The 27,458-nt window shown below is 41.0% G+C and overlaps 1 protein-coding gene across 3 annotated transcripts in view; it reads right to left on the bottom strand.

Moving 5' to 3' along the window:
* Positions 1-15,875, bottom strand: part of Lnpk (lunapark, ER junction formation factor) — a 57,446-nt gene extending 41,571 nt beyond the window's left edge. The window contains exons 1-5 of one of the 3 annotated variants that reach the window (XM_048345209.1): positions 15,746-15,778; positions 10,509-10,555; positions 5,454-5,543; positions 2,173-2,214; positions 580-767 (exon numbers count right to left, since the gene is read on the bottom strand). In XM_048345209.1, coding sequence (XP_048201166.1) covers positions 580-767; positions 2,173-2,214; positions 5,454-5,480 — 257 coding nt within the window. In that variant the 5' untranslated portion in view covers positions 5,481-5,543; positions 10,509-10,555; positions 15,746-15,778. Of the gene's footprint in view, positions 1-579; positions 768-2,172; positions 2,215-5,453; positions 5,544-10,508; positions 10,556-15,745 lie in introns of all 3 variants that reach the window. The other 2 variants (XM_048345207.1, XM_048345208.1) reach the window with 2 other exon arrangements.
* Between the last annotated feature and the right edge of the window lie 11,583 nt (positions 15,876-27,458).

Below are 27,458 nucleotides of genomic sequence, written 5' to 3'. Positions count from 1 at the left end.
CAGTGATTTTGTATTTTTGTGCACTATACACCACTCTAATCCAATATCTACAAAACTGGTAGCCATAAAAGCTTGACCAAATGAATAAACTTCTGTTCAATTACCTCCCAAAATTGTCAGTCATGAGATACCTCCTGTAAAAATGCTAAATTACACAATACTTAAGGATCAACTGCCTATGGCAATGACTAAAAAAAGGGAAGAAAACAGGAAACCTGAGGTGACTGAAATACATATTCAGATCTATTCATAATTATTTTGGTTTTAGAAACCCTCCCCCACTCATTACATCTTCCTACTCCGTAGGCAAAACCTCTTAGAGATATCATGGCCATCTACTAAAGACTAACAAAACACTGCCATATACAGCTATCATTACTAACACTAGATGGCATTTTTAGGAATATTGGATTATAATAAAGCTATAAAACAATTTCTCTACTAATTAAAAAAAATTGCAAACTGCAAAAGAAAATCAAATTTCTTCAGTCTAAGATATTTATTTCATAATAAAAAGACTAAATATATTAAACCTATCTGGACAGAAAAGGAAAACATCAGTAAAAATAATTTACTTACATTAATGGAAAAGCAAAAAATGGGAGTGTCATGGCAAGTCTTGCTGTAAATTCATCAGGTAGATACCACAAGTACACAATTAAGCATGTAAACAGATATAGAACTGAAGAGTAGAGAATTAATCTTCCAACCCATAATTTTTGTAATCTCTGATTTTTTTCCCTAAATTCTTCCAATGCTTGAATTTCCTGTTAAAGAGAAAAGTATCCCACATTACTAAATGTCAAATTTCAGTAAAATTAAAAGGTTAAAAAATGTTTTTTCACATGATGGAAAAGCAATTGTAGGATTATTTAAAAGTCAATAAAATGTTACACCCTAATATTTTGAAACAGAAAATGTAAAGGAAGCTACAATTTTATAATACCTATTCTAACAAAATGCTTTTTTTTTTTTTTTGGCCAGTCCTGGGCCTTGGACTCAGGGCCTGAGCACTGTCCCTGGCTTCCTTTTGCTCAAGGCTAGCACTCTGCCACTTGAGCCACAGCGCCACTTCTGGCCGTTTTCTGTATATGTGGTGCTGGGGAATCGAACCCAGGGCCTCATGTATACGAGGCAAGCTCTCTTGCCACTAGGCCATATCCCCAGCCCCCAAAATGCTTTTTTTAAAAACAGAAATTAAATAGTATTTGCTATCAAATTAGCAAAGATTAGAGAAGTGAAATTGGCATCAGAAAATATTTATTGAGTGAATCAAGTATTATCTTCATATATATGGCCTTTCAAAATTCTGGCAATTAAAAAAATTAATCACTGAGAGCCAATGACTCATGCCTCTAATCCTAGCTATTCAAGTGGCTGAGGTCTGAAGACTGCAATTCAAAGCCCAAACAGGAAAGCCCTTAAGACTCATCTCTAATTAAGCACCAAAAAAGCCAGAAGTGGAGCTGTGGCTAAAGTGATAGAACACTATGGGGAAAAAAAAAAACAAAAAACTAGAAATGTAGCTTAGTTAGAGTACTTGCCTAGCATACATAAAGCGCTGGGTTTGATTCTTCAGTACCACATATACAGAAAAAGCCACAAGTGGCGCTATGGCTCAAGTGGTAGAGCACTAGACTTGAGCAAAAGAAACTCAGCGACAGTGCCCAAGCCCTGAGTTCAAGCCTCATGCCTGGCAAAAAAACAAAAACCTCAAGGCCAACACTCAGACCATTCAAGCCCTAGGGCCAGCACACAAAAAATAAATAAAAAATTAAACAAGCAACCTGTACTGCATCTCTTTCAATCTCTTGACCACTTTCAATATTCTCAAGAAAATAAAACATTTTTTATAATAGGAAATACAAAAAGCTATGTTCTACAGACTAATAAAAATGGTTACAGAATAAGCCTATAACCTTTTGTATGCTATCAATTACATTGATTTACACCACAATGTAGATCTGTTTTCATTCTTGCAGGGTCTATTATTTGATAGACTTCTTAAACCACTGATAGACTGGATTTCTGTTGAGATCATATAACAAACAGTATATAGAATATGGTATTCTATGTCATCTCTAAATTCCCATATTACAACTGTTCATCAAAATAACAATTACTAAAATATTAACACATAAAATGAATTAAAATATCTGAGCCAAAACATACCTTATCTATATTTTCTAGAACTTCTACAGTGGAAGGTTTTGCCTATTATAGAAACAGAAATGAGATAGCATTTAAACGTGTAGCTGCAAATTTAAAAATATTTTGATTTATATAATCATAAAAGAACATTTCAATTCAAAAAGTTTTTTATTAAATGTTGTCAAACTATGTATTTCTGTTTGTAACTAAGGATTTAATTACAAATGGAATGACATGATTTAAAATGTAAGTCTTTTTCTACTTGATTTTTTATTCTTAGGAGTTTACCACTCTTTTGCATTTTGTTTTGTTTTCTTTTTTGTGCCAGTACCAGAGCTTGAACTCAAGGTATCTCACTGTCTCTCAGTTTGCTTGCTCATAGTGGGCACTCTACCACTTGAGCTGTGCCTCTAGTCCAGCATTTTGTTATTTAATTAGAAATGGAGTCTGCAGACTTTTCTGCCCAGGGTGGGTTCAAACCTCAATCCTTCAGGTCTCAGCCACTTGAGTAGCTAGGATTACAGGCTAACTTTTGCCATTCTCAACCTCAAGGAAACATACTTTATAGGCAGAAACTAGTTTTCCTCCAAGAAAACTTTTTGAGATTATTTAAAAGAATTTACATATAAAATATTAATGGACTAAGGATAGTCTGATTCAGTATTGCTGAAAGTTCACCTAGGACCTTGGAGACCAAAAGCAAGAGGCCACCTTCATTCTGAATTCCTAACAGTATGTATTTTTTATGAAGATCAGATTTTTAAAGTACATTTAAGAACATTTTAGCATAGCTCATTTGCCAAAGGTATTTTTATACCACCTAGAATAAATATCAGCCAAAATGGCTTATAACTGAGAAAATATTGACTAATTATACACTCAACAATCCAAATAGGGCTAGACATGGTGGCTTATGCTTGTAATCCCATGTACATAGGAGACATAGGTAGGAAAATTCCAGTCTCACACCAGCCAAGGCAAGAACACAAGATCCTATTTGAAAAGTAACTAAAGCAAAAATGGCTAGAAAGTGTAGGGTTCTGGAATAGCAAGCATATGGCTCTAAATTTGAACCCCAAAAGACAACAAAAGGAAAAACTAAAAATCTAAGAAAGTAAAAAATATCAATTCATTATAGCTCCTATAAGAGTTCTTAACTTCAGGCTGAATCATGCAAAATTACTATTCTGGTAGTCAAGGCAGAATACTGCCAATTCCCTGTATTTCAACCAAGTAAGAAACACAAAGGAAGCAAAAATAAATCTGACCTTCAGGCAAAACTGTCAAAAAGTTTTAAAGATGGGGATTATCTCATTCATATCTGGCATCAAGATAATCTCATACAAGCAGAAAGTAAAATAGTAGCCAAGGCCTGGTGCCTTACACCTGTAATCCTAGCTACTCAGGCTAGCTAAGACTCACCTGTAATTAACCATAAAAAAAAGCTAGTGGTGGAGCTGTGGCTGAAATAGTAGCAAGCCAAACTTGAGAAAAAAGCTAAGGGACAGCCAGATCTTGAGTTCAACTCCCAGTACAGCACTAAAAAGAAAGAAGGAAAATGGTGGCTACCAGAGTCTAGGAAAAATGAGTATGGCAGTTGTTTGGCTGGAGAATCAAAGAATACAAATGAATAGGAGGAATAAGTTCAAGAAATCATTATATATTAAGTTTATTATACAACATGGTGACTATAGCTAAGGATACACTGTATTGGGGAGGGGGGTTGTCAGTCATAGGACTTGAACTCAGGGCCTGGGCACTGTCCTTGAGCTTTTTCCACTCAAGGCTAACACATTACCACTTTGAGCCACAGCTCTACTTCTAGGTTTTCTGGAGGTTAATTGGAGATAAGAGTCTCACAGACATTCCTACCTAGGTTGGCTTCAGATCTCATCCTCCTGAGTAGCTAGGATTACAAGCATGAGCCACCAGCACCCAGAGATATACTGTATTTTTGAAAAATGCTAAGAGAGTGTATGTTAAGTGTTACCATAAAAATGTCAACTAAGTGATGTAACGAATATGAAATTAGCAAGGTTTAACCATTCTACTACAAGTATATACTTCAAAACCTCTATTATACACCATAAATACATGCAATTTTATCTGCTGATTTAAAAAATAAAGGAAAGAAGGAACTTAATACAACACCAATCTAAAATATGGATTATTTGACTAACAGTCAAAAACTAAATTATGTACCAACTAATGCTAGATTCCATTATAATGGTAATAAGGAGTTAAGAGATAGTAGTTATCTCTGCTTATTTTAAAGAGTATAAATAAATATAATTTGTATTTTCTAGTTCTGGGCTTATCCAATATAAGTATACTAATTGATAATTTTGCTTAATATATAATTCCTAAAGGCATTTGTATGAATTCAGTAAATATCTACAACAAACTCTAGTAAAAAAATATAAACTGTTAAAAACGTAAGTATGGCCAGTTCCCAGTAGCTCTTGACTGTGATACTAGCTTCTCAAGAGGCTGAGATAAGAGGATATCAGTTCCAAGCCAATGGGGGTAGAAAATGCAGGTGGAGTCCTTCAGACTCCACCTCCAATTAACCAGCAAAAAAAGTTGAGCTAGCAGAATGGCACAAGTGGTAGAGGACTGGCTGTGAACAAAGAAGCCAAGCAAAAAGATGAGGCCCTGAGTTCAAGCTACATAGGATATTTAATGTCAATCACCTTTGAAAAAAGTTTGAAATTTTGGTAGTATGAGAAAAAAAATAAAAATAACTATTTACACACACACACACACACACACACACGAGAGAGAGAGAGAGAAATAAAAATATATAAATCAAAGTTAAATAATTCTATTAAAAAGACATTAGAGCATCAGTAGGTCATGCCTGTAATCCTAACTATTCAGGAGGCTAAGAGCTGAGGATCTCAGTTTGAAGCTAGACAAGGCAAAAATATCTATGAGACTCTTATTTCCAATTAACCATAAAAAAAGATGAAGGTAGAGCTGTTCATGTGGAAGAGTGCCAGCCTTGAGCAAAAAAGGTAAGGGACAACATATCCAGGTCCTGATCTCAAGTCTTAGTAATGGCACATATGCTGGCATACACACATGCATGCACACACGCGCATGCACACACACACTACTACAAGTAGTACTAAATCATATCCAAAGTAAAAAGTAATTCTGACAGAAAAATGAAAAAATTAATAGATTTCAGACTACAATTAACAAAAAAGGCTACACCACAAAGGAAACTTTTACAAATAGGCTTATATAACATGATTATGTTAGACTCGAGAACTACCAACAAAGTAAATATTGCTTACCCTCCATCGAGAAAATAATCCACCCATCTTTTTATTTGTAGAAACTTGACACAAGGATATAAATCATCAATTGTTCGAAGGAGGTCACAGCTAGAAATAAAGTATTGAAAATTTTAAATTAAGCTCCTAGTATATCCATTATAAAATTTGTACACTGTAATATCAATTTCATTGTTCTCCACTTACATGGAATTTGAATTAAGATAGTCATTGGCAAGAGTCCACCCTTTTACAATCCTCTCTTTAATAGGAAGATGTGTTTTAGATGAAATTAAAAAGGCTTTTTTATATGACAAACATTTTTAAGGCATATAGGCATCTAAATGGTCTGTTTTTTAAAGTTTTTTTCCTATGTGTCCTTGTAACATAACTTTTACTATACTACTTTCATTATACATATTTCAAACAATTTCTATCATTCAAATATCTCCTATCTAACCTAGTTATTTAGAATGAGGGGAATTCTATAATGCTCAGAATAACATCACCTCAGACGGTTTCACTGCAGAATTCTACAAGGCCTTCAAAATAGAACTCACACCAATATTTCTCAAACTCTTCAATGAAATTGAAAGAGAACGTTCACTACCAGACACATTCTATGAAGCCAGTATAACCCTCATCCCAAAACCAGGCAGGGACTCATCATGCAAACAGGACTATAGACCGATTTCTCTGATGAACATAGAAGCAAAAAATCTCAATAAAATTCTGGCCAATCGACTTCAACAGGTCATCAAAAAAATCATACACCACGATCAAACTGGATTCATCCCACGGATGCAAAGTTGGTTTAATATACGCAAGTCAATTAATGTAATCCACATCATCAACCAGAGCAAGCTAAAGAACCACATGGTTTTATCTCTGGATGTGGAAAAAGTGTTCGATAAAATCCAGCACCCATTTATGCTAAAAGCCCTGGAAAAACTGGGATTCCAGGGAACATTCCTGAATATAATCAAGGCAGTTTATGACAAACCAACAGCAAGCATAACTCTAAATGGTGAAAAACTAAAGACATTCCCTTCAAAATCAGGAACAAGGCAGGGATGTCCACTCTCTCCCCTGCTCTTCAACATAGTACTAGAATTCCTAGCCAGAGCAATTAGGCAAGAAGAAAATATAAAGGGGATCCAAATAGGAAAAGATGAAGTTAAACTTTCTCTCTTTGCAGATGACATGATCCTATACCTAAAGAATCCCATAGACTCTACCCCCAAGCTACTAGAGCTGATCCAAAACTTTGGCAAAGTTGCAGGATATAAAATAAACCCTCAAAAATCAACGGCCTTTCTCTATGCTAACGACCTGAAGACCGAGGCTGAAATCAGGAAAGCAACACCTTTTGCAATAGCCCCAAAAAACATAAAATACCTAGGAATAACCTTAAGCAAAGAAGTGAAAGACCTCTTTGAGGAGAACTTTAAAACTTTGAAAAACGAAATTAAGTCAGAACTAGGGAAATGGAAAAACCTCCCATGCTCCTCGATTAGGAGGATTAATATAAACAAAATGGCAATATTGCCAAAGGCTATCTACAAATTCAATGCAATACCCATTAATATCCCAACACCATTTTTTAATGAAATAGAGGAAGCAATCCAGAAATTCATATGGAACAATAAAAGACCTAGAATAGCAAAAACAATCCTTAGCAGAAAGAACAGTGCTAGAGGAATTACAATACCCAACTTCAAGCTGTATTATAAAGCTATAGTAATAAAAACAGCTTGGTATTGGCACCGGAACAGGCCTGAAGACCAATGGAACAGAATTGAAGAAAATGAACCCACAGAACTACACCTACCTAATCTTTGATAAAGGAGCTAAAATAATAGTTTGGAAGAAAGATAGCCTCTTTAACAAATTGTGCTGGAAAAACTGGTTCAACACATGCAACAAACTAAAACTAGATCCTTATATATCACCCTGCACCAAAATCAATTTCAAATGGATTAAAGACCTCAAAATCAAAACAGACACCCTGAAAACACTAAAGGAAGGAGTAGGAGAAACACTTGGGCTCCTTGGCACAGGACGGAACTTCCTTAACAAAGACCCAGAAAGGCTACAAATCAAAGAAAGGTTGGACAAATGGGACTGCATCAAACTGCAGAGCTTCTGCACGGCAAAGGACATAGCTCACAAGATAAACAGAAAGCCCACAGACTGGGAGAAGATCTTTACCGGCCATTCAACGGACAAAGGCCTCATATCCAAAATATATGCAGAACTAAAAAAAATTACCTTCCTCCAAAACAAAACTGCAAAGAACCAATAGCCCCCTCATCAAGTGGGCTAAAGACGTAAAAAGAGACTTCTCTGATGAGGAAATGAGAATGGCCAAGAGACATATGAAAAAATGCTCTACATCACTGGCCATAAAAGAAATACAAATCAAAACAACATTGAGATTCCATCTCACCCCAGTAAGAATATCATATATCAAGAAAACTAACAATAACAATTGTTGGAGGGGATGTGGCCAAAAGGGAACCCTACTTCATTGTTGGTGGGAATGTAAACTGGTTCAGCCACTCTGGAAAGCAGTATGGAGATTCCTCAGAAGGCTAAATATAGAACTCCCCTATGACCCAGCAACCCCACTTTTGGGTATCTATCCAAAAAACCACAAACAAAATCACAGTAAAGCCACCAGCACAACAATGTTCATCGCAGCACAATCTGTCATAGCTAGGATCTGGAACCAACCCAGATGCCCCTCAGTAGAAGAATAGATCAGGAAAATGTGGTACAATGGAATGTGGTACAATGGAATTTTATGCCTCTATCAGAAAGAATGACATTGCCCCATTTGTAAGGAAATGGAAGGACTTGGAAAAAATTATACTAAGTGAAATGAGCCAGACCCAAAGTAACATGGACTCTATGGTCTCCCTTATTGGGAATAATCAGCACAGGTTTAGGCAAGTCGCAGCAGAGGATCACAAGAGCCCAATATCTATACCCTTATGATCACATAAGATGATGCTAAGTGAAATGAACTCCATGTTATGGAAATGATTGTTATATCACAGTTGTAACTACTTTTAACGTCCCATGTGTATCTGTAGCTTCTACTATTGATGATGTTCTTATATCACCTTCCTGTGGTTGTATCTACACTATCTCTGTAATCTTATCTGAGTATATTGGAAACCGTCTATACTGGTATTAGAACTAGGAAATTGAAAGGGAATACCAAAATCGAGAGACACAGGGTAAAAAAAGACAAACAACTACAAAAGCAATACTTGCAAAACTGTTTGGTGTAAGTGAACTGAACAACTCACGGGGGGGGGGGGGGGGGGGAGGAAAAGCGGGAGGGGGAGGGGGAATGAGGGACGAGGTAAACAGTACAAGAAATGTATCCAATGCCTAACGTATGAAACTGTAACCTCTCTGTACATCAGTTTGATAATAAAAATTTGGAAAAAAAAAAAAAAAGATCATCACCTTACAAGTAGCCTTAAAAAGCCAACTGGATCCTAAAATCCAACTGGAAAAAAAAACAAAAAACAGTTACAAGGCTAGATGTGGCCTTGAACACATAATTTAATAACTAAGTCTTTGTATTTTTTCAAATTAAGGGTGAATATCAACCCTTTCTCACAGGATGGCCTTTAGCATTATTACCTTATAGATAAGGAAGCTTTATAAAAAGATATTTAGTTAGGCTTGGAATACAGCCTAGTGGTAGAGTGCTTGCCTCACATACATTAAGGCCTGTGTTCGATTCCTCAGCACCACATAAACAGAAAAAGCCAGAAGTGGTGCTGTGGCTCAAGTGGTAGAGTGCTAGCCTTGAATAGAAAGAAGCCAGGGACAGTGCTCAGGCCCTGAGTTCAAGCCCCAGGACTGGCAAAAAAATAAAAATAATTTTTTTTAAGATATCTAGTGGTTTTGAGCCTTTCTACCTTTAGGCTCCTGATCCCTATCTCACACTACTATGCTCAATACTCCAAATTAACATTTTTCTGTCTGCAATTGTGTCTAAGTTTCTCAAACTAGTTGATTTTCATGTCAACTAGCTGTGTATCATTCTTTTGTTTACCCATGATTCTGAAATGTTTTGTAATAGATTAAGCAATATTGTATTCTAAGTCAATTTATCAGTCAATACTACATAAATGTTTATCGTTTTTACTTCAAATAGTAAAAGTATACTTTCAAACTAATCTACTTTTGCCAAGTTACAGGTATATACTTAACAATTTGTGAAACTTTTTTATTTATACACATGCATATGTATTGATGACATACTTCTCACATTTTTGGCCATAAATATAATCATTACATAATATCAGTACCAGGCTGGGAATGTGGCTTAGCAATAGAGTGCTTTCCTAGCATGCATGAAGCCCTGGGTTCAATTCCTCAGCACCACATAAACAGAAAATGCCAGAAGTGGTGCTGTGGCTCAAGAGGTAGAGTGCTAGCCTTGAGCAAAAAGAAGCCAGGGACAGCGGTCAGGCCCTCTGAGTTCCAAGCCCTCAGGACTTGCCAAAAACAAAACAAAACAAATATCAGTACCAAGTAAGAACCACAATACTATTAATATATTGGAATTAGCATAAGGAAAGTCGATCTTGAGTTTCTTTGAAATTAAAAGGCCTAGTTATAAAATATCTATAATCTAGTCTGAAACACACTAAAGTTTACAAATGTTTTGTTCTTGTTTTGGGTGACACTAGAGTTTGAATTCAGTGCCTTACACTGGCTACATTAAAGTGCTCTATGACTTGAGCCATACCTCCTTTTTTTTTTTTGCTTTTGTTATTTTTAGGACAGGAACCAGCACTTTTTCCAGGATTGGCTTCAGACCACGATTCTCCCACCTCTGACTCCCAAGTACCTGGTATTACTGATATGAACTTTCATAACAGGCTTATTCTTTGAGATCTCACTAACTTTTTCCAGATTGGCCTTGAACCACAATCTCTGCCTCCCAAGCAGCTGGGAATCCTGTCATGAGTCACCATACCTAGCAATATAACAAACTTTATAAGGCACATATCTGTTGTAAACTAAATATTATTGATCCAACATTACCTCAGTATTCCAATTTCTGAAAGATAGTTGTAGGAAATCCAGGAACCCTAGAACAAAAATAAAAACTTCTAGTCACAATATTAAATAAATTCCAAAGCCTTAAAGAGGCTAAAAATAATCACTAAGGTAGAGATTCAGATGAACCATTTAACTTGGTATTCTCAAAGTATGTATTATCCCACTATTTTGGATCTAATGTATAGTATCTAGTAGAATTTCATACAGAAAGCCTGCACATTGCCTACTGTAAGAGAATTTATATCTTTCCAAGTAAAGTATTTAGCTATCACATCCTGAGACTGTGAATTTCCTGTTTTTGATGGTCTCAACTCAAGGTACTCCTAGCTCAGACTCTGACTACTAAGATTACAGGTTTAGACTATCACTCTCAGCTTATCCTGGCTAGCTTAATATTTTTAATATTTGAAATTAATCACTGTATCATTTGGTAAGCTGGTCCCTACAACAAATGTTTTACGTGAATTTGATCATTTAGATTCTATCCTTCCAGATTACCAATGATTCTCAGAGGGAACTTAAGATATAGGCCAAGCCCCAAAGATATTTAAATAGCAGGAGCACAAAAAGCATTTTAGTGTTTTTGTTTGTTTTGTTCAGGTACCGGAGACTGATGACATACTTCTTCTTGTCTTTTTCACTTGGCAGATGCTCTATCATTAGAGTCATATCTCTACTTCTGTTGGTTAATTGGAGATAAAAGAGTCTCAGACTTTTCAGTCCACAGAAGCTTTGAACAGTGATCAGATCTCAGACTCCTGAGTAGCTAGGATTATAGGCGTGAGCCACCAGTACCCAGTAGCATTTCAGTTTTTGTTTTTGTTTTTTTTAAGTGACATATTTTCCAACTTAAAGTCAGAAATTGAGGGTGCTTTATATAATTTAGGTAGAAACATTTGTAAACAAAATATATAAAAACACCTCTGACTCTCTCAAATAGTTGATAAACAGAATAAAATGGAAAGTGAGTTATAAACACAACAGTCAGTATTAGTACAATGTTATTCTGTAGTCCAAATTCTTTGACTAAATTTAAATGCTTAAATATACATTAAAGAAATGCTAAATTATTCACTGAAATCGTGCAACTCCAGCTAGAAGAACAACTAGAACTAGAAGTCTGGAAATATAGTCTTTATTTTACCACATATCATTTTTAATTGAGCAAGTACATTTATATTATTGCAATTAATACCAGTTTTGATATAAATTACTTGCATAGAAATATAATTAAACCTCCAAGCTTCCTGAAGTAAGGTATTTTGCTTCTAAAACATTAGAATGACAGTCATAAAATGAGACTTGTATGCTTTCATATTCATAATCAAAGAGACATCCAACCTTCCTTGTTGCAGTGATTTCTCTATCAAATTCTAGTATTAAAGGAGTTGATTCACCATAATCCACATGGGTAGGTAATTCCAAACAGACATAAAAACAACAACAAAATTAAATAGATTCTATAGCTTTAGTTTTATAGTTCTATTTTCAACCACTGTCTCCCTTTTCTTTCTTTCTTTCTTTTTTTTTTTTTGCCAGTCCTGGGGCTTGGACTCAGGGCCCTGAGCACTGCCCCTGGCTGGCTTCTTTTTGCTCATGGCTACCACTCTAGCACTTGAGCCACAGCGCCACTTCTGGCTTTTTCTTTTTTTTTTTTTTTTTTTTAATTTTTTTTTTTCGGCCAGTCCTGGGCCTAGGACTCAGGGCCTGAGCACTGTCCCTGGCTTCTTTTCGCTCAAGGCTAGCACTCTGCCGCTTGATCCACAACGCCACTTCTGGCCATTTTCTGTATATGTGGTGCTGGGGAATTGAACCCAGGGCCTCATGTATACGAGGCAAGCGCTCTTGCCACTAGGCCATATCCCCAGCCCACTTCTGGCTTTTTCTGTATATGTGATGCTGAGGAATTGAACCTAGGGCTTCAATATATACAAGGCAAGCACTCTTGCCATTAGGCCATATTCCCAGCCCACTGGCTCCCTTTTCTATCTGAACATGTTTAGTAGCCCATCACTAACTATGAAATAACAAATAATGTAACCTTTCATTTGCAAAAGGTGGATAGTTAAAGATCATCTTAAATGTTGAAAGGTGTAAAGAACAATATTTTCTATACTATTTACAAAGTATCTGATACATAGTAATTACTCAATACAAATTGTTTCATTGCTGAAATTATTGCCATTTTCTTTTTAAATTTCTTTAATTTTGTTGTCAAGGTGATATACAAAGGGGTTACAGTTAGATATGTAAGGTAGTGAATACATTTCTTGTCATACTTGTTACCCCCTCCCTCATATTTCTCCCACCTTCCCTCCTCCCATTGCCATTTTCTAATCTGTTTTCTTTCACTTGAAAATACCTAGAAACCAAATAACCCCAACATTTCTTTCTGAAGCATAAAATTAATTTGCCTTTGAGTGAGCAAGTGGCTCATCTTCAAGTAGCTTCCATGTATAGTCTCTTTCCACTCTGATATCACAATGGTACCCACATGACCTTAAGAGCTGGGTACATTCTAATGTATTTTTTAATGAACAATAATGTCCATCATATTACTTGAATGCTACCCACTAAATGCTACTCATACTCAGGTCTGAACATCAGAAATTAAAAGTGTAGCTGGGCACTGGTGGCTCATGCCTGTAATCCTAGCTATTCAGGAGGCTGAGATCTGAGGATCAGTTAGAAGCCAGCCCAGGCAAGAAGGTTGTGAGACTCTTAGCTCCAATTAACCACCCACTCCCTCCCCCCAAATAATAACAGAAATGGGGCTATGGTTCAAGTAGTAGAGCACTAGTGTTAAGCAAAGAAGGACAGCACCCAGGCCCTGAGTTCAAGCACCAGGACCAGCAGGAAAAAAAATGAAGACTAAGGGGCGCGGCGGGGGGGGGGGGGGGGGCGGTAAGGAAAAGAAACTAAAAGCTCAAGTATTTTCCTACATTTTAGCTCACTTAAAACCACAACTGAAGCAAGGAAGTAAAATTGATTTGAATACAAAACGTAGCTCAACTACATACTTGCGACATGATCCTGGTCAAATTAAACTAAGCCTCAATCTGTAAGAATTGGTGAAACTACCTACATTTCAGAGAATTGTTGTTTGGATTGAATGAAATTATCACTTGGCACAGTGTCCAATTGATAATGTATCCTTAATAAACTATAGCCATATTGTTCTATCACCAGAAAATCCATGTAGTACTTAAATAGGCATATTCCTTTAACTTCTTGTGAAAGACCTATATTGTAATTTAAAGTTTTAAATTACAATTTGTGTTGTTACTGATACTGTATTTTGCTCATTTGCTCCAGCATGAAAATACATAGCAAAATATTTTGCAGATACTTCCATTAAAATAACCCTGTAGGTGTTTGGAGAAAATAACAAGGGAAGCTTAGTTTTATGTTTAATTTATCAGGTTCCAAACTTATATCATCCTTAACAGCACCTCTAAAATAGTATCCCACTGCACAATTTAAGATTAAAAGCAATTTCTTCTAGAACTTTAGCACTCAATGTCCTAGTTGAGAAGGCAATCTGTTGCCCCAAAATAAAAGGAGCACACTTCTAAAGGCACACTTAATGTGTGATAATGAAGTACTTGCTTTCACAGTAAATCAGTTTTCAACTGAAATAAATACTAATCAAAAATGACTATTGCTGGGCTGGGGATATGGCCTAGTGGCAAGAGTGCTTGCCTCCCATACATGAGGCCCTGGGTTCAATTCCCCAGCACCACATATACAGAAAACGGCCAGAAGTGGTGCTGTGGCTCAAGTGGCCGAGTGCTAGCCTTGAGCGGGAAGAAGCCAGGGACAGTGCTTAGGCCCTGAGTCCAAGCCCCAGGACTGGCCAAAAAAAAAAAAAAAAAAAAAGACTAGAAATCCTTAATCTTTTGGGGGGGGTTGTTTTTTTGTTGTTGTTGTTTTTTCTTTTTTTGGCCAGTCCTGGGGCTTGGACTCAGGGCCTGAGCACTGTCCCTGGCTTCTTTTTGCTCAAGGCTAGCACTCTGCCACTTGAGCCACAGCGCCACTTCTGGCCGTTTTCTGTATATGTGGTGCTGGGGAATTGAACCCAGGGCCTCATGTATACGAGGCAAGCACTCTTGCCACTAGGCCATATTCCCAGCCCCAGAAATCCTTAATCTTTTGGTAGCCATCTAACAACTTCTTTCCTTTCTTACATTCTTTGAAGTTAATACATAAATATTATATAAATCATGTCCACTATCAACAGTGAACAGGGAAAATTTTTTAATTCTAAGTTTAAATGCACTATTCTTGTATTACCTGGTCCTCCTAAGAAAATCTTATGAGCACTGCTTAGCACTAGGGAATAGCCTTCTTTGCCAGTCTGAACATGTGCCTGAAACTAGAGTTATTCATATCCATCCGACCCACTGTTGAACAGTCAATTGTCTAGATAACACGATCCAGGCGACAAAAAAAGGAAGAGGGCGTGGGGACAAAATAGTAGACTAAGGCCCACAAACTAGAAGCCACGAGGGAAATGTGGAACATGGAAAACTCAGTGAGTCACACAGAGATCTGGCTTAGTACTGTTGAGATCACAATTAGCATAGCTGAGCTCACCAATCCCAGCTCACTCTAGGTTGGTCCAGCATTAAAGAATTAAAGCAAACGTAGTAGTTGAGATTTGCTTTTCTCCTGCCGGGCCTAGGACCCCAGCGCCATCTCTGCCCTTTCCCCTCCTCCCCTAGCGCTGACCACGGTCTCCTCACAAGTAAGGACAATGGGCGTAGAGCAGCTTCTCTAAGTAGCACAGGATCCACGCCCACACGCGGGCTGAGCAGCATGACACTGACAGTTTTCAGTGCCCCTTCCGATCTCTCTCACTCGGGGCACCACAGTACAACTCCAGCACACAGGGCAGGTGGGACAGGAAAGATGTCCTAGTTTGGGACTGATTCTTGCTCTCCTCAACACCCGTGGGCCAAGAGGCTCACTCCCCCGAACCTCTTTAAACGGCGCTTGAGGAGTCAGGACCGTCACTCGAGCATTCCGGAGTCACCCCGGCCCCAGTGATGGGGAACCAAGGTAAGGAAGCGGCGACCGAGGGTCAGCGCGCACCACCGCGGGAGTCTCAACAGGCGCCGCCGCAGGACGCCTAGGCCACTCGGCTAGGGGCGTAGGCACTCAGGAAGCCCTCCCCACCGCGGAGCCCTCCCAACTACCCTCCGTCCGGAGCGCCCTACCTGCATAAAGTGGGCACTGCCAGGCCCCGGCGTCGACTCTTGCCAGCCTGAGCCGCCGGCCGCGCAGCTCGCTTCTCAGAAGCTGACAGCAGCCGCCACTGACAGAGCGCTGGGCCTGACCAATTCCTTCCCATCAAACCCCGCGCTCCCATCGCCAGCCAATCAGAGCCGCCGCCGGCGCGCGCCGCTCCCTCGTCACGTGACGAAGCGGAGGGGCGGGCCGGCAGTTGGGGCGGCGGAGCTCCTCGTTTTTCCCGGGGAACTTAGGTCGTGTTGGCCTCCGCGCTTTGGGTAGGGTTCTCGTCGTCGGGTCGCAAGGATGGACCACCAATTATTACGACTCTTACCAAGGCAGTTCTTTCTTACTCGTCCCCTGCCTCTTTTCCTTTTAAAACCCCGTCCCTCGGGTCTCCTCGCCGAAAGACCCCGCCATGGGTTTGGTGGTCCCACGCGGCGGCGAGTGAGTTGAGGCAGGGACAGAAAGAAGTGGGTGGCGTGTGTCTGGAGTGGAGTCCGCGCTCTGCAGTCCCGGGTCGCTGTCACGCCGGCCAGTGGGGCGGGTTCACATTACATAGCTCACAAGAGGCCGGTTCCCAAGCGTGCCGGTCCAGATGGACAGCCTAAGAGTTCAATTGTGCTAGAAACGTCTGGCTCCCGTGGACGTCATAAAGGGTCCTTTGATGATTGCACACTTAACTCATGAAGTAAGCTTTAAACTCCCAAACGACGGCCATTTCAAACCTGTGGCAAATAACAAAAACTGACAGTTTTTTCACTTAAAACTCCTAGCTCAGGAGCATTCTCCCGAGGCCCTGATTACTTGGCCGGGGAGCACGGACCACCTGGGCTTATTTGACTCAGATTTGAAATATTACCTTAAGAGAGTTATGCTTCCTGGCAACTGAAGAAAAGTCTCAATCACAAATGGTAGTTAAAAGGGGGGGGGGGATAAAACCTACCTAAAAGGGTAGAGAAACTTCAGAGAAGGCTTTTATTGTATTTTGCCCCTATGACACTTTGCCCATTTAGCAAACATTTTTCATGGGTGTGTTACACATATTTCTGAATAAAAAGTTTCTGTGATTGTCAAAGATCTTGTTAGTATTTAATAATTCGGTTTAAATTTCAAAAGCACGAACAAGAAAAGGACATAGTGTTAGAAAAATGGAGAACAGAAGAATAGGCTGAACTCCATTGTCAACAGGCTAGGACTAACATTCCCTTAGGTTTGGAGATGGTGCAAGCGACTGGACTTTGAGGTGGGCTTATATAGGTCTTAACAAGGAAGCAGATAATAAAAATGGGCTATTTTGTATTTGGGACCAAGGGCTGTTTCCTGGGCCTGGCCCAAAATGGAAAGCTCCACCTGGGTTGGGGCTATTGTCTCCTGGGGGCCAAGATCAGAATGACCTGCCTGGGGACAAGCACACGCCTGGTGCTTTGCTTCATTGGGCAGGAGTTAATTCTTATATTCCATCTTCAGATACTAAAAGGATCAGGCCAAGAGGGGAGAGGCAAGTCCTTCACAGTATCCAGTCAGTACATATAATTATACTGGAAGCTACCAAGTGAATGACAATTGCTTACCCTAAAATCTTCAGTTACAGCTCTGTAAACTTAAAAGAAAGGCTCAAAGAGAAAGTAGGAGAAAATGAACAAACATTTCACCTATTTTAATATGGAAATTAAACTTCTTGTTTCATAATTTGTTGTTTCAAAATACTAAAGTCCAACACACACTTTGGGAAGGTCTTTCCTTAAAGGATGGTTTTAACACTTGCTAATGTTGTGTCCTGTTTTTTAATTGACCCATCAAGGTCTATTGTAAAGGGGCGAAAAACAGCATGGGGAGAGCTAGTTGGATGCAAAAGGTTCAATAATAATAACCACCCTGAGTTGTAATTACTCTAGGAAAGGAAGAGAGAACCTGGCCAGGAGCTGGAAAGAAGCATTGTCTTAATCATAAGGTAGATATCATCTTTCAAATGAAGTTGATAATATAAAAATTGTTAAAGGTGACACTAATGTCTTGTACATCAAGAGGTAAGAGTTTGGGTTGAGGCTGTAGCTCAGGGCAACTGCCCTAGCAGGTGTTCAGCCTCAGGATTCTTTAGCACCAAAAGAAAACAAAACAAAAAATCAAAATGGGCTATATGGCTGACTAGGGAGTACAGATTGATTCCAAATATTGTGTGTTTAGTACTCAGGACACAAACCAGTTGTCCTAAAGCATCTGACAAGACTGGGATGTTATATAGTAAATTATCCGTGAAGCCACATTTTGAAGAATCAAATCTTGGAGGCTTTATTAGAGCATTATTAGTCTGAAGGCAGCCAAAGGCCTGCAGTCCACAAATACACTTAACACTATCAGGAAACAGGCCAGAGAGGGGAAAAACGAACAAAAACAATACCAACAAACCAATCCAGCTCCAGTGGAGAGTTGAACTGGGACGCCATGGTAACCAGAGACGAGCCAGGAGACAGGACGCGAACATGGAGACATGGCATGGCATAATGCCACCTGAGCTGGCCTCTGAGCTGAGCTGACCCTAAATAGGGTCAAGTCAGGGGGCTGGGTCACAATAAACTCTCAGTTCCAAGCACTTGACTGACAGGTTCAATAACCTATAGGCCATGTGCCCACCCCTGTCTCTTGGGATTTAGGAAGACCCATCACCTGAGGATAGGACTTCCCTTCCTGTAGGAATCCAGGCACACCCATCAAGGCAAGATGCCAGATAGTACTGTTGTGCCAAGTCGCAAGACCACCACCAAGAAAACCACTGAGACTCAGACATTCCGAAATGCAAAAGCAAGGCAAGACTTTATTTAAGCAAGCTGCAACTCGGGCCTCGTCCTACCCACCGACACAACAGAGGTTAGGAGGGAGCCTCAAGCTGTGATTACACAGGGCTTATAAATGCAAAGAACAAAGTTACAATAATCAGGTGTTCAAGCAAGCAAGATTAGGATACAGGTACAAATCTGATTGGCTCAGGTTCGATTCTAGGGGTGGTTAGAGTTAAGCATTCCCAGCGGATAGAGTTCTAGACCCACTGGGCCCTACTGGGCTTGGCCTGGGTTTGTTCACAGGGCCTGCTTATCTCAGGTTCATGTGGTAAAGTGGGGTTCACGTGGTAAAGTGGGGCCTGACTTCAAAGTCTGGCACTTCAGTACAACTCACCAAAGATGGTGCTGGCCAGATCTGACCTCCCTACTACATGGGGAAAAGCCTTAAAAAAGAAGTATAGGGTTAATAAATGCTATACTAGAAACTAATGTTCAAGTTATTAGAACACATGCAGGAAAGCCAATGAACATGATGCTTTATTTGGCAGAATCCATATGTTAAGAATTATACCCTTCTAATCTTAAAATATCTAAGATCAGGCTTAAAGAATTGAAGTCCAAAAATACCCAAGAATACTTTAAGAGAGTAAATAAACCGCTCTAGCCAAAGTAATCCTAAATGGCCTAATTCAACAAATTCAGTTGGTATAGGTGCAATGAGAGCAGGAAGACATGAATTGATCTGATCTGAGGGGTTAGGAAAGGCCTCCTCCTTAAGGAAGTCTCAAATAGAGATCTGAATGTGAGAAAGGGAAACAGTATCTTGTAAAGGCCTTTTGTCAAAAGGAAACATGGTCAAGCCTAAGGCACTGAAAGGAGGCCATTGTGACCTAAGCAAAGATGGCAGGGAGAGGGCTGCCATCTTCATTGGCCATATTGAAAAACTTAATCCTTCAGAGCAAGGGGTTTGAAAGTAAGTTTTAAAAGGTTTCTTTCATTCTAGCTACAGTGTGAAAACACAACCAGAGCAGAGTTAGACCCAGATTGGATCTAAGACTGGTGATGTGTTGGCTGTAGTTCAAGTGAATTGGTATAGGAGCAAGGAGTTGGAGACTAGGGGAAATAAAGCCATTTTAAAAGTAAAATGGGAGATGTTGGTGATAGATTTCGAAATAGATAAGGGATTGAAGGAAAGAAAGGAATCAAAGATGACCCAGAATTTGTGGTGGACCAAGTAGACAGATATTAATGTCATTTCTTAAATCTAAAGAACACTGGATGGGGAACCAGTTTGGAGGGAAGGTGGGAAATGGACACTTTATCATGAACATTATTGAGTTTAAGATGCTTTTATGACTTCAAGAGGAAGTATAAACATTTGAATTTGGGCTGGGAATATGGCCTAGTGGCAAGAGTGCTTGCCTCATATACATGAAGCCCTGGGTTTGATTCCCCAGCACCACTATATAGAAAATGGCCAGAAGTGGCGCTGTGACTCAAGGGGCAGAGTGCTAGCCTTGAGCAAAAAGAAGCCAGGGACAATGCTCAGGCCCTGAATCCAAGCCCCAGGACTGGCCAAAAAATAATAATAATAAACACTTGAATTTATGAGTCTTAATTAAGCATTAAAAACTCTTCGCTGGAGATAAAAGATGTTTTGGAAAGCCAGATGCAGGTGGCTCACTCCTGTAAGCCTAGCTACTCAGGAGGCTGAGATCTGAGGATCATGGTGCAAAGCCAGCCCAGGCAGGAAAGTCTGTGAGTCTCTTTCTCCAGTTAACCACCAGAAAACAGAAAGTGGCTGAGACTTTCACACCAAGAAAATTCACCTTTAGTTCTAGCTAAAGAGGCTTAGCCATTCCAAGTGACAGGAACTGAGGATAACCATAGCAGAAAGCAACTTGACCTAGAGCTGCTTGACCTTTGTAAAAGAAATGAAGAAAAGGAAATTGTTACTTCTGCAGTCAGTTTGCATGTTTTTGTTTAGGGGACGTTCTAGAGAGAGATTTAAGGTAAATTAAGAAGCTGAGTAGGTAAATACCAGTCACACCCAGAGCCAAGAAAATCCACTTCATATTATCCAAATAAACTGATTTCAATCATTTAACTGTCTCACTGAAATACTCCAAATTGTTTGAGTTGTAATCAAGATGATATCTTTGATTTTACCAACTTTTAAATAAACATTTTGCTTTTCAGTATTGAGGTTTTTAATTCCAAGATTTTAAGAAATATATTGTAGAATCTTTAAAATATACTTAAACTTTATGCTGCAAGGCTTCAACAGCTTGATTGTGTATAATCCATTAGATTATACTTAAACTTTTTTTAAAAATCCAAGTGGACATACATATTTTAAATACTCTATGAGAGGAACCTACACAAAATAATTCTGGTAATATATCAATGTGTTTAACAACTGTGGACACTGAAGTGCCAGACACATGAACCCCATTTTAGAATTAAACCCTGAGCCAATCAGATTTGTACCTGTGTCCTAATCTTGCTTGCTTGAACACCTGATTGTTGTAACCTTGTTCTTTGCCTTTATAAGCCCTGTGTAATCACAGCTCGGGGCTCCCTCCTAACCTCTGCTGTGTCGGTGGGTAGGACGAGGCCCGAGTTGCAGCTCGCTTAAATAAAGCCTTGCCTTGCTTTTGCATTTCAGAACGTCTGAGTCTCGGTGGCCTTCTTGGTGGTGGTCTTGCGACTTGGCACAACATTTGGGGTTCGTCCAGGATAGCCCCAGAGACCCCGAGACCCCAGACTCCGAAGGAAAGAAAACAGCCCTGTTCATTTGTCTTGTCCTATAATGTACCTGTTTGTTTGTCTTGCTTTTGCTTATTTCTTGAAGGGGTTGTCGAAGCAGATGCACTTACTTGACAATCCTGGGGAGACTGGGGGATGTCCCAGACTCCTCACCCTTAAAGGGGGATCTCTGGAGCCCTGCATTCAACTTGAATTCACTCTTTCTGCATCCTTGCAGGAGGATGTGTGGGCCAACTTGGGAAATCTCCAGTTTTTCTTGTTCTTGATCTTGCCTATGTTTTTTTCCTTCTGTATTAATTGTTTTGGTTTCTTTTCTTTTGTAGCCTTTTGGACTAAACATCTGATCAGAGCTATGGGTAACGTTCTATCTTGGGGACCTCCATCTAGTCCCCTAGATTTGACTCTAGCTCACTGGAAGGAGATCAAGGAGATAGCTCAGAACCGAGGTGTGGCCCTTAAGGAGGAAAAGTGGATTACCCTGTGCAAGTCAGAATGGCCCACCCTTGAGAGAGCTAATTGGCCACCTGAGGGAAGCTTTGACATCATTAAGATCAGTACCTTACAAAGCCTAATCGAAGCCCCTCATTCAGGCTATATAGACCAGATTCCTTATATAGACACCTGGAGGGAACTAGTTGACAGGGACACTCCAGTTTGGGTTCGGCCTTTCTTACCAACTCCCTCCTCCACTCCTTCCCCTACCCCAATATTCACTCAAAAAACACGGGGTGACCAGAGAGAACCTAAGAGGGGAGGGAAGAAATTATATCCACCTGTCCTCCAGGGAGGAAGCACAGAGGAGGAAATGCTTCCCCCTCCATATGCCCCACCCCAGTTAACTCTCCAAGAGGAGGACTCTGAGGAAGATGTTTCAGCTGTTCCCTCTGCCCCGGAGGGCCCCGCTCAATCAACTCACCGGCGCCGAAGAATTACATCTCTTCATAAATCTGCTGCCCTTCCCCTACGCCCTATAAGTCCTGTGGATGTGGACGGTCCACAACAATTCCAATACTGGCCATTTGCTACTAGTGATCTTTACAATTGGCGTGCCCAAAATGCCCCCTTTTCTGAGAAACCTCGGGACTTAATTCGCTTGTTTGAAACTATACTTTTCACTCACCAGCCCACTTGGGATGATTGTAGCCAGGTTTTACAGGTACTTTTCACCACTGAGGAGAGAGGTCATATCCAAGAAATGGCCCGGAGACTTATCCCTGGCCCCAACGGAGCACCCATCACGGATCCTGCCTTGATTGCTACCTATTTTCCCAAGACCCGACCAGCATGGGACTACAATACGGCTGAAGGTAGGTAGCGACTCCTTGTCTATCGCCAGGCTCTGCTGGCAGGTCTCAAGGCAGCGGCTCGCCGACCTACCAATATGGCCAAAGTTTATGATATCAGACAGGGAGAAAGTGAAAGTCCGGCAGCATACCTTGAGCGTCTTATGGAAGCCTTTAGTTAATACACCCCGTATGATCTTGAGACCCAGGAATCTGCTCAGATGATTATGTTTGCCTACGTAAATCAAGCCGCACCGGACATAAAGCGGAAATTGCAGGCTCTAGACAGGCTTGGGGAAAAATCTATTAGGGATCTAGTAGCAGTGGAGGAAAAGGTTTATAATAAGAGAGAAACAGGAGAACAAAGACAGGAAAGGAGTCTGGCTAGGATTTTGGAACACCAACAGAAGGAACTCAGGGAAATCCTGACCTCTATGCAGGCAGGAAACTTTAGACAGTCCTCCTCTCCAAGTAAGGAGCAGGAGCCCAAACCCCAATCAAGGATGGGGAAGAATCAATGTGCTTATTGCAAGAAGGAGGGGCATTGGATCAAAAACTGCCCAGAGCTAGCCCAGAAAAAGGAGGAAAAACATAAAGTAGGATCAAGAGTGTTGTCAACCTTAGAGATGGCAGAGGGCAGTGGCTGAGGGAGTCGGGGTTCAGATCCCCTCCCTGAGCCCAGGATAACATTAAAAGTGGAGGGGAATCCAGTCATGTTCATGGTAGATACGGGAGCAGAAAATTCAGTATTACTAGCCCCGAGAGGGCCGATGTCCACTAAAACAACATGGGTCCAAGGTGCAATGGGCACTAAACCCTATAAATGGACTACTCAAAGAACAGTGGACTTGGGAGCGGGCCAGGTAACCCACTCGTTTTTAGTCATCCCTGACTGCCCCTATCCATTGCTTGGATGTGATCTCTTAACGAAAATGAAATCTCAGATACAGTTCACAGGCAGTGGGGCTTCTGTGACAAACTCAAGAGAAAAGCCTGTTAGTATACTAATAACTAGCAAGTTAGAAGAAGAGTATAGGCTATACCAGCATCTCAAGCCCGAGTCTCCGGAAAATGAGTGGCTACGGGCATTTCCCCAAGCATGGGCAGAAACTGGGGGAATGGGACTGACAAAACATCGTCCTCCAATCTTTGTGGAACTTAAAGCCGGAGCTGACCCAGTAAGAGTTTGCCAGTACCCTATGTCACTAGAAGCAAAGAAGGGGATCACTCCTCACATCAGAAAATTGTTAGATTTAGGAGTTCTGAAGCCCACCCAGTCAGCCTGTAATACTCCATTGTTGCCTATAAAAAAGTCTAATTCCAATGATTATAGACCAGTGCAAGACTTGAGAGAAGTTAACAAGAGAGTAATGGACATTCATCCAACAGTACCAACCCCATATACCCTGCTGAGCTCCCTGTCACCGAGCCATGTGTGGTATACTGTGTTGGATCTAAAGGATGCTTTCTTCAGCCTGCCCTTAGCCTCACAGAGCCAAAGCTACTTTGCATTTACTTGGCACGATGTGAAATCGGGATAAGGAGTCAATTGACCTGGACCAGGCTGCCTCAAGGATTGAGGAATTCGCCTACAATCTTTGATGAGGCATTACATGAAGACCTGAGTAAGTACCACTCCCAAAATACTGAAATAAGTCTATTGCAATATGTAGATGATTTGTTAATAGCTGCTCCAGACAAGGATAGTTGTCTAAAGGGAACAGCTAGGCTCTTAAAAACTCTTGGCAATTTGGGCTATAGGGCCTCCACTAAAAAGGCACAAATTTGTAAACCTGAAGTCACCTATCTGGGCTTCATATTAAAAGAGGGCAAGTGTTGGCTGTCAGATGGACGTAAGGAGACTGTGCTAAAAATTCCTGTGCCTAAGTCAGCGAGACAAGTCAGAGAGTTCCTGGGAACAGTGGGTTTTTGCCGGCTGTGGATACCTGGGTTCGCTGAGATGGCCAAGCCTTTATATGAAGCCACCAAAAACCTCCCAGAATTTCATTGGACTGAGCAGATGCAAAAAGCCTTTGAGGCAATCAAGAAAAGCCTTCTAGAAGCCCCAGCCTTAGGCCTACCTGACGTGAATAAACCATTCACATTGTTTTTGGCCAAAAAGAAAGGAATAGCAAAAGGGGTGCTCACCCAGCCAATTGGGCCCTGGAGACGACCGGTCGCCTATTTGTCAAAGAAATTGGATCCTGTCGCTGCTGGGTGGCCTCTGTGCTTAAGAATAATAGCTGCAGTAGCCCTCTTGGTAAAAGATGCAGATAAGTTGACTCTGGGACAGAATCTGACTGTGGCCACTCCACATGCTCTAGAGGGGGTGCTAAAACAACCACCTGACCGATGGATGAGCAATGCCCGCATGGTCCATTACCAAACGTTGTTACTTAACCCGGCACATATCAGCTTCTGTGTATCAACAGCATTAAACCCAGCAACTCTGCTGCCGGATCCAGATCTGGAAGCGCCCCTGCATGATTGTGAGCAGATCCTGGCCCAAACACATAGCCTCTGGCCAGACTTGCTGGATTTACAGCTATCACATGCCGAGCACACCTGGTTCACCGATGGCAGCAGCTTCATTCAGGATGGAAAAAGGTATGCGGGTGTGGCGGTTACTATGGACACTGAGATAGTGTGGGCAGAGGCGCTCCCTCAGGGGACTTCTGCACAAAGAGCAGAACTAGTGGCAGTAACAAAAGCTTTACAGATGGGAAAATGAATGAGACTAAATATCTATATGGACAGCCAGTACGCTTTTGCCACTGTACACATCCATGGAGCCATTTACCAAGAAAGGGGGCTACTGACAGCCGAAGGAAAGGCCATTAGAAACAGACAGGAGATTTTAAGCCTCATCCGGGCCCTATGGGAACCAGCAAAGATTGCCATTATGCATTGCCCGAGTCATCAAAAGGGAGTTGATTCGGTGACTAGAGGGAATAATCTGGCCAACCAGGCAGCTAAGGAAGCAGCCTTCCAGCCCAGAGCAGAAGTATTTACTCTAGTAGACCCAGGGCCACGAGCTTTGCTTCCTGTACCCCAGTACTCCCAAGAAGACTTGGAGTGGATAAAGAAAATTCCCATGACCCACAAAACCCCGGACAGAGAAGGAAACGATGACTGGTGGAAAACTGGTGAAGGGAAACTTATCTTGCCACAAAGGCTGGGTAAGGGGATCCTTAAAAGAATCCATCGAGCTTCTCACATGGGAACCCGAAGAATGAAGGACTTGCTCCGACACTCCAAAGTGAAAATTAGACAAGGAGATCAACTTATTGAAGATATTGTTAAAAATTGCAAGGCCTGTCAGCTTACCAATGCCCCCAATCAACAAGTTACTAAAGGAGCTCGCCTCCGTGGGGATAGGCCAGGCATGTATTGGGAAGTAGATTTCACAGAAATCAAACCTGGAAAATTTGGATACAAATATTTGCTAGTTTTTGTAGACACCTTTTCAGGATGGGGTAGTGGCTAAGAAGATCCTGGAAGAAATCCTACCCAGGTATGGCTTCCCATCCACCATTGGGTCGGACAACGGACCAGCTTTCATCTCAAAAGTAAGTCAGGGAATAGCCACTGCACTGGGGATGGATTGGAAATTGCATTGGGCTTGTAGACCCCAGAATTCAGGACAGGTAGAGAGAATGAATCGGACTCTAAAAGAGACCTTAACTAAATTGGCCTTAGAGACTGGTGCAGACTGGGTGTCACTCCTTCCTTTTGCTCTTCTTAGGGTAAGAAATTCTCCCTATCAACTTGGCTTTACTCCTTTTGAAATAATGTACGGGTACCCTCCGCCCATTATCCCTAGCCTTCAGACTGAATTGCTTGCTGATTTGGATGATACTGAATTTTTGTGTAAACTTGATTATTTGCAGCTCGTGCACAAGAAAATGTGGCCCTAACTTAAGCATTATATGATTCTGCTTCTGTCCCTACCCCCCATTTATTCAGGCCAGGAGATTGGGTGTTCATCCGGAGGCATAACCCCAAATCCTTAGAACCACGATGGAAGGGACCCTACGTGGTGCTACTGACTACTCCCACCACCCTTAAGGTAGATGGCATCACCACTTGGGTCCATTGCTCCCACGCCAGGCCAGCTGAACCTTTTGCCCTGGACGACGACTACTGTAGTGGATGGGAGGTCTCCAAGCACCCAACTCAGCCGCTTCGCCTTCGCCTCAAGAAAGTTAGACTGAATATTGTTATAATTTTCTTTTTGCCTTCTTTCCTTACTACCCTGGCTAGTGTTGATGTTATTTTGGCAGCTCACTCCAAAGTGAGGTGACCCCCTTATCTTAGGTAGTTTTGGGCTTGCTCAGGAATACGGGTATAGCCACCCGACCCTTAGAGCATAGCTGAGAAGTTTATGTATTTTGTTGCTTACATTTGTATACTACACACTATACAGCTAATGGTAAGTCTGTATAGCTGAAAGTTAATTTTCAGTTTGCAGTAATCCTGCAGTCCCTTGGTAAAGTAGACTAAGGTTATAGGTTCCTGGCTAGGTAAGGTCTACGCCCCTGAGTCAGCCTGAAGAAGTTACAAAAGATGGATGATCTTCACCCATCAGCCCCCCTTTAAAATCAAGGGACCAGAGTTGTTTTTGGGAAGATGGGGCAGGATAAACTAGAGGCATGCAAAACAGAGGTACAGAGACTATTCTTGTAAGAAATGGTGACAGGCCCTTTGGTTACTACATTGGGCCCTACTGGCCCATCCCTTACCTCTATATCATCCCCTAGACATGCAAGCCATTGAAATGGACAGAATGGAGCCATGATTGGCTCCCAAGGTACCAAAAAGAAAAAGGGGGAAATGAAGTGCCAGACACATGAACCCCATTTTAGAAT

Source organism: Perognathus longimembris, chromosome 4 (assembly GCF_023159225.1).
Source record: "Perognathus longimembris pacificus isolate PPM17 chromosome 4, ASM2315922v1, whole genome shotgun sequence".
Taxonomy (NCBI): Eukaryota; Metazoa; Chordata; class Mammalia; order Rodentia; family Heteromyidae; genus Perognathus; species Perognathus longimembris.
Note: the sequence above shows the minus strand (reverse complement) of the source record. Positions and strands in the feature narration are given on the sequence as shown.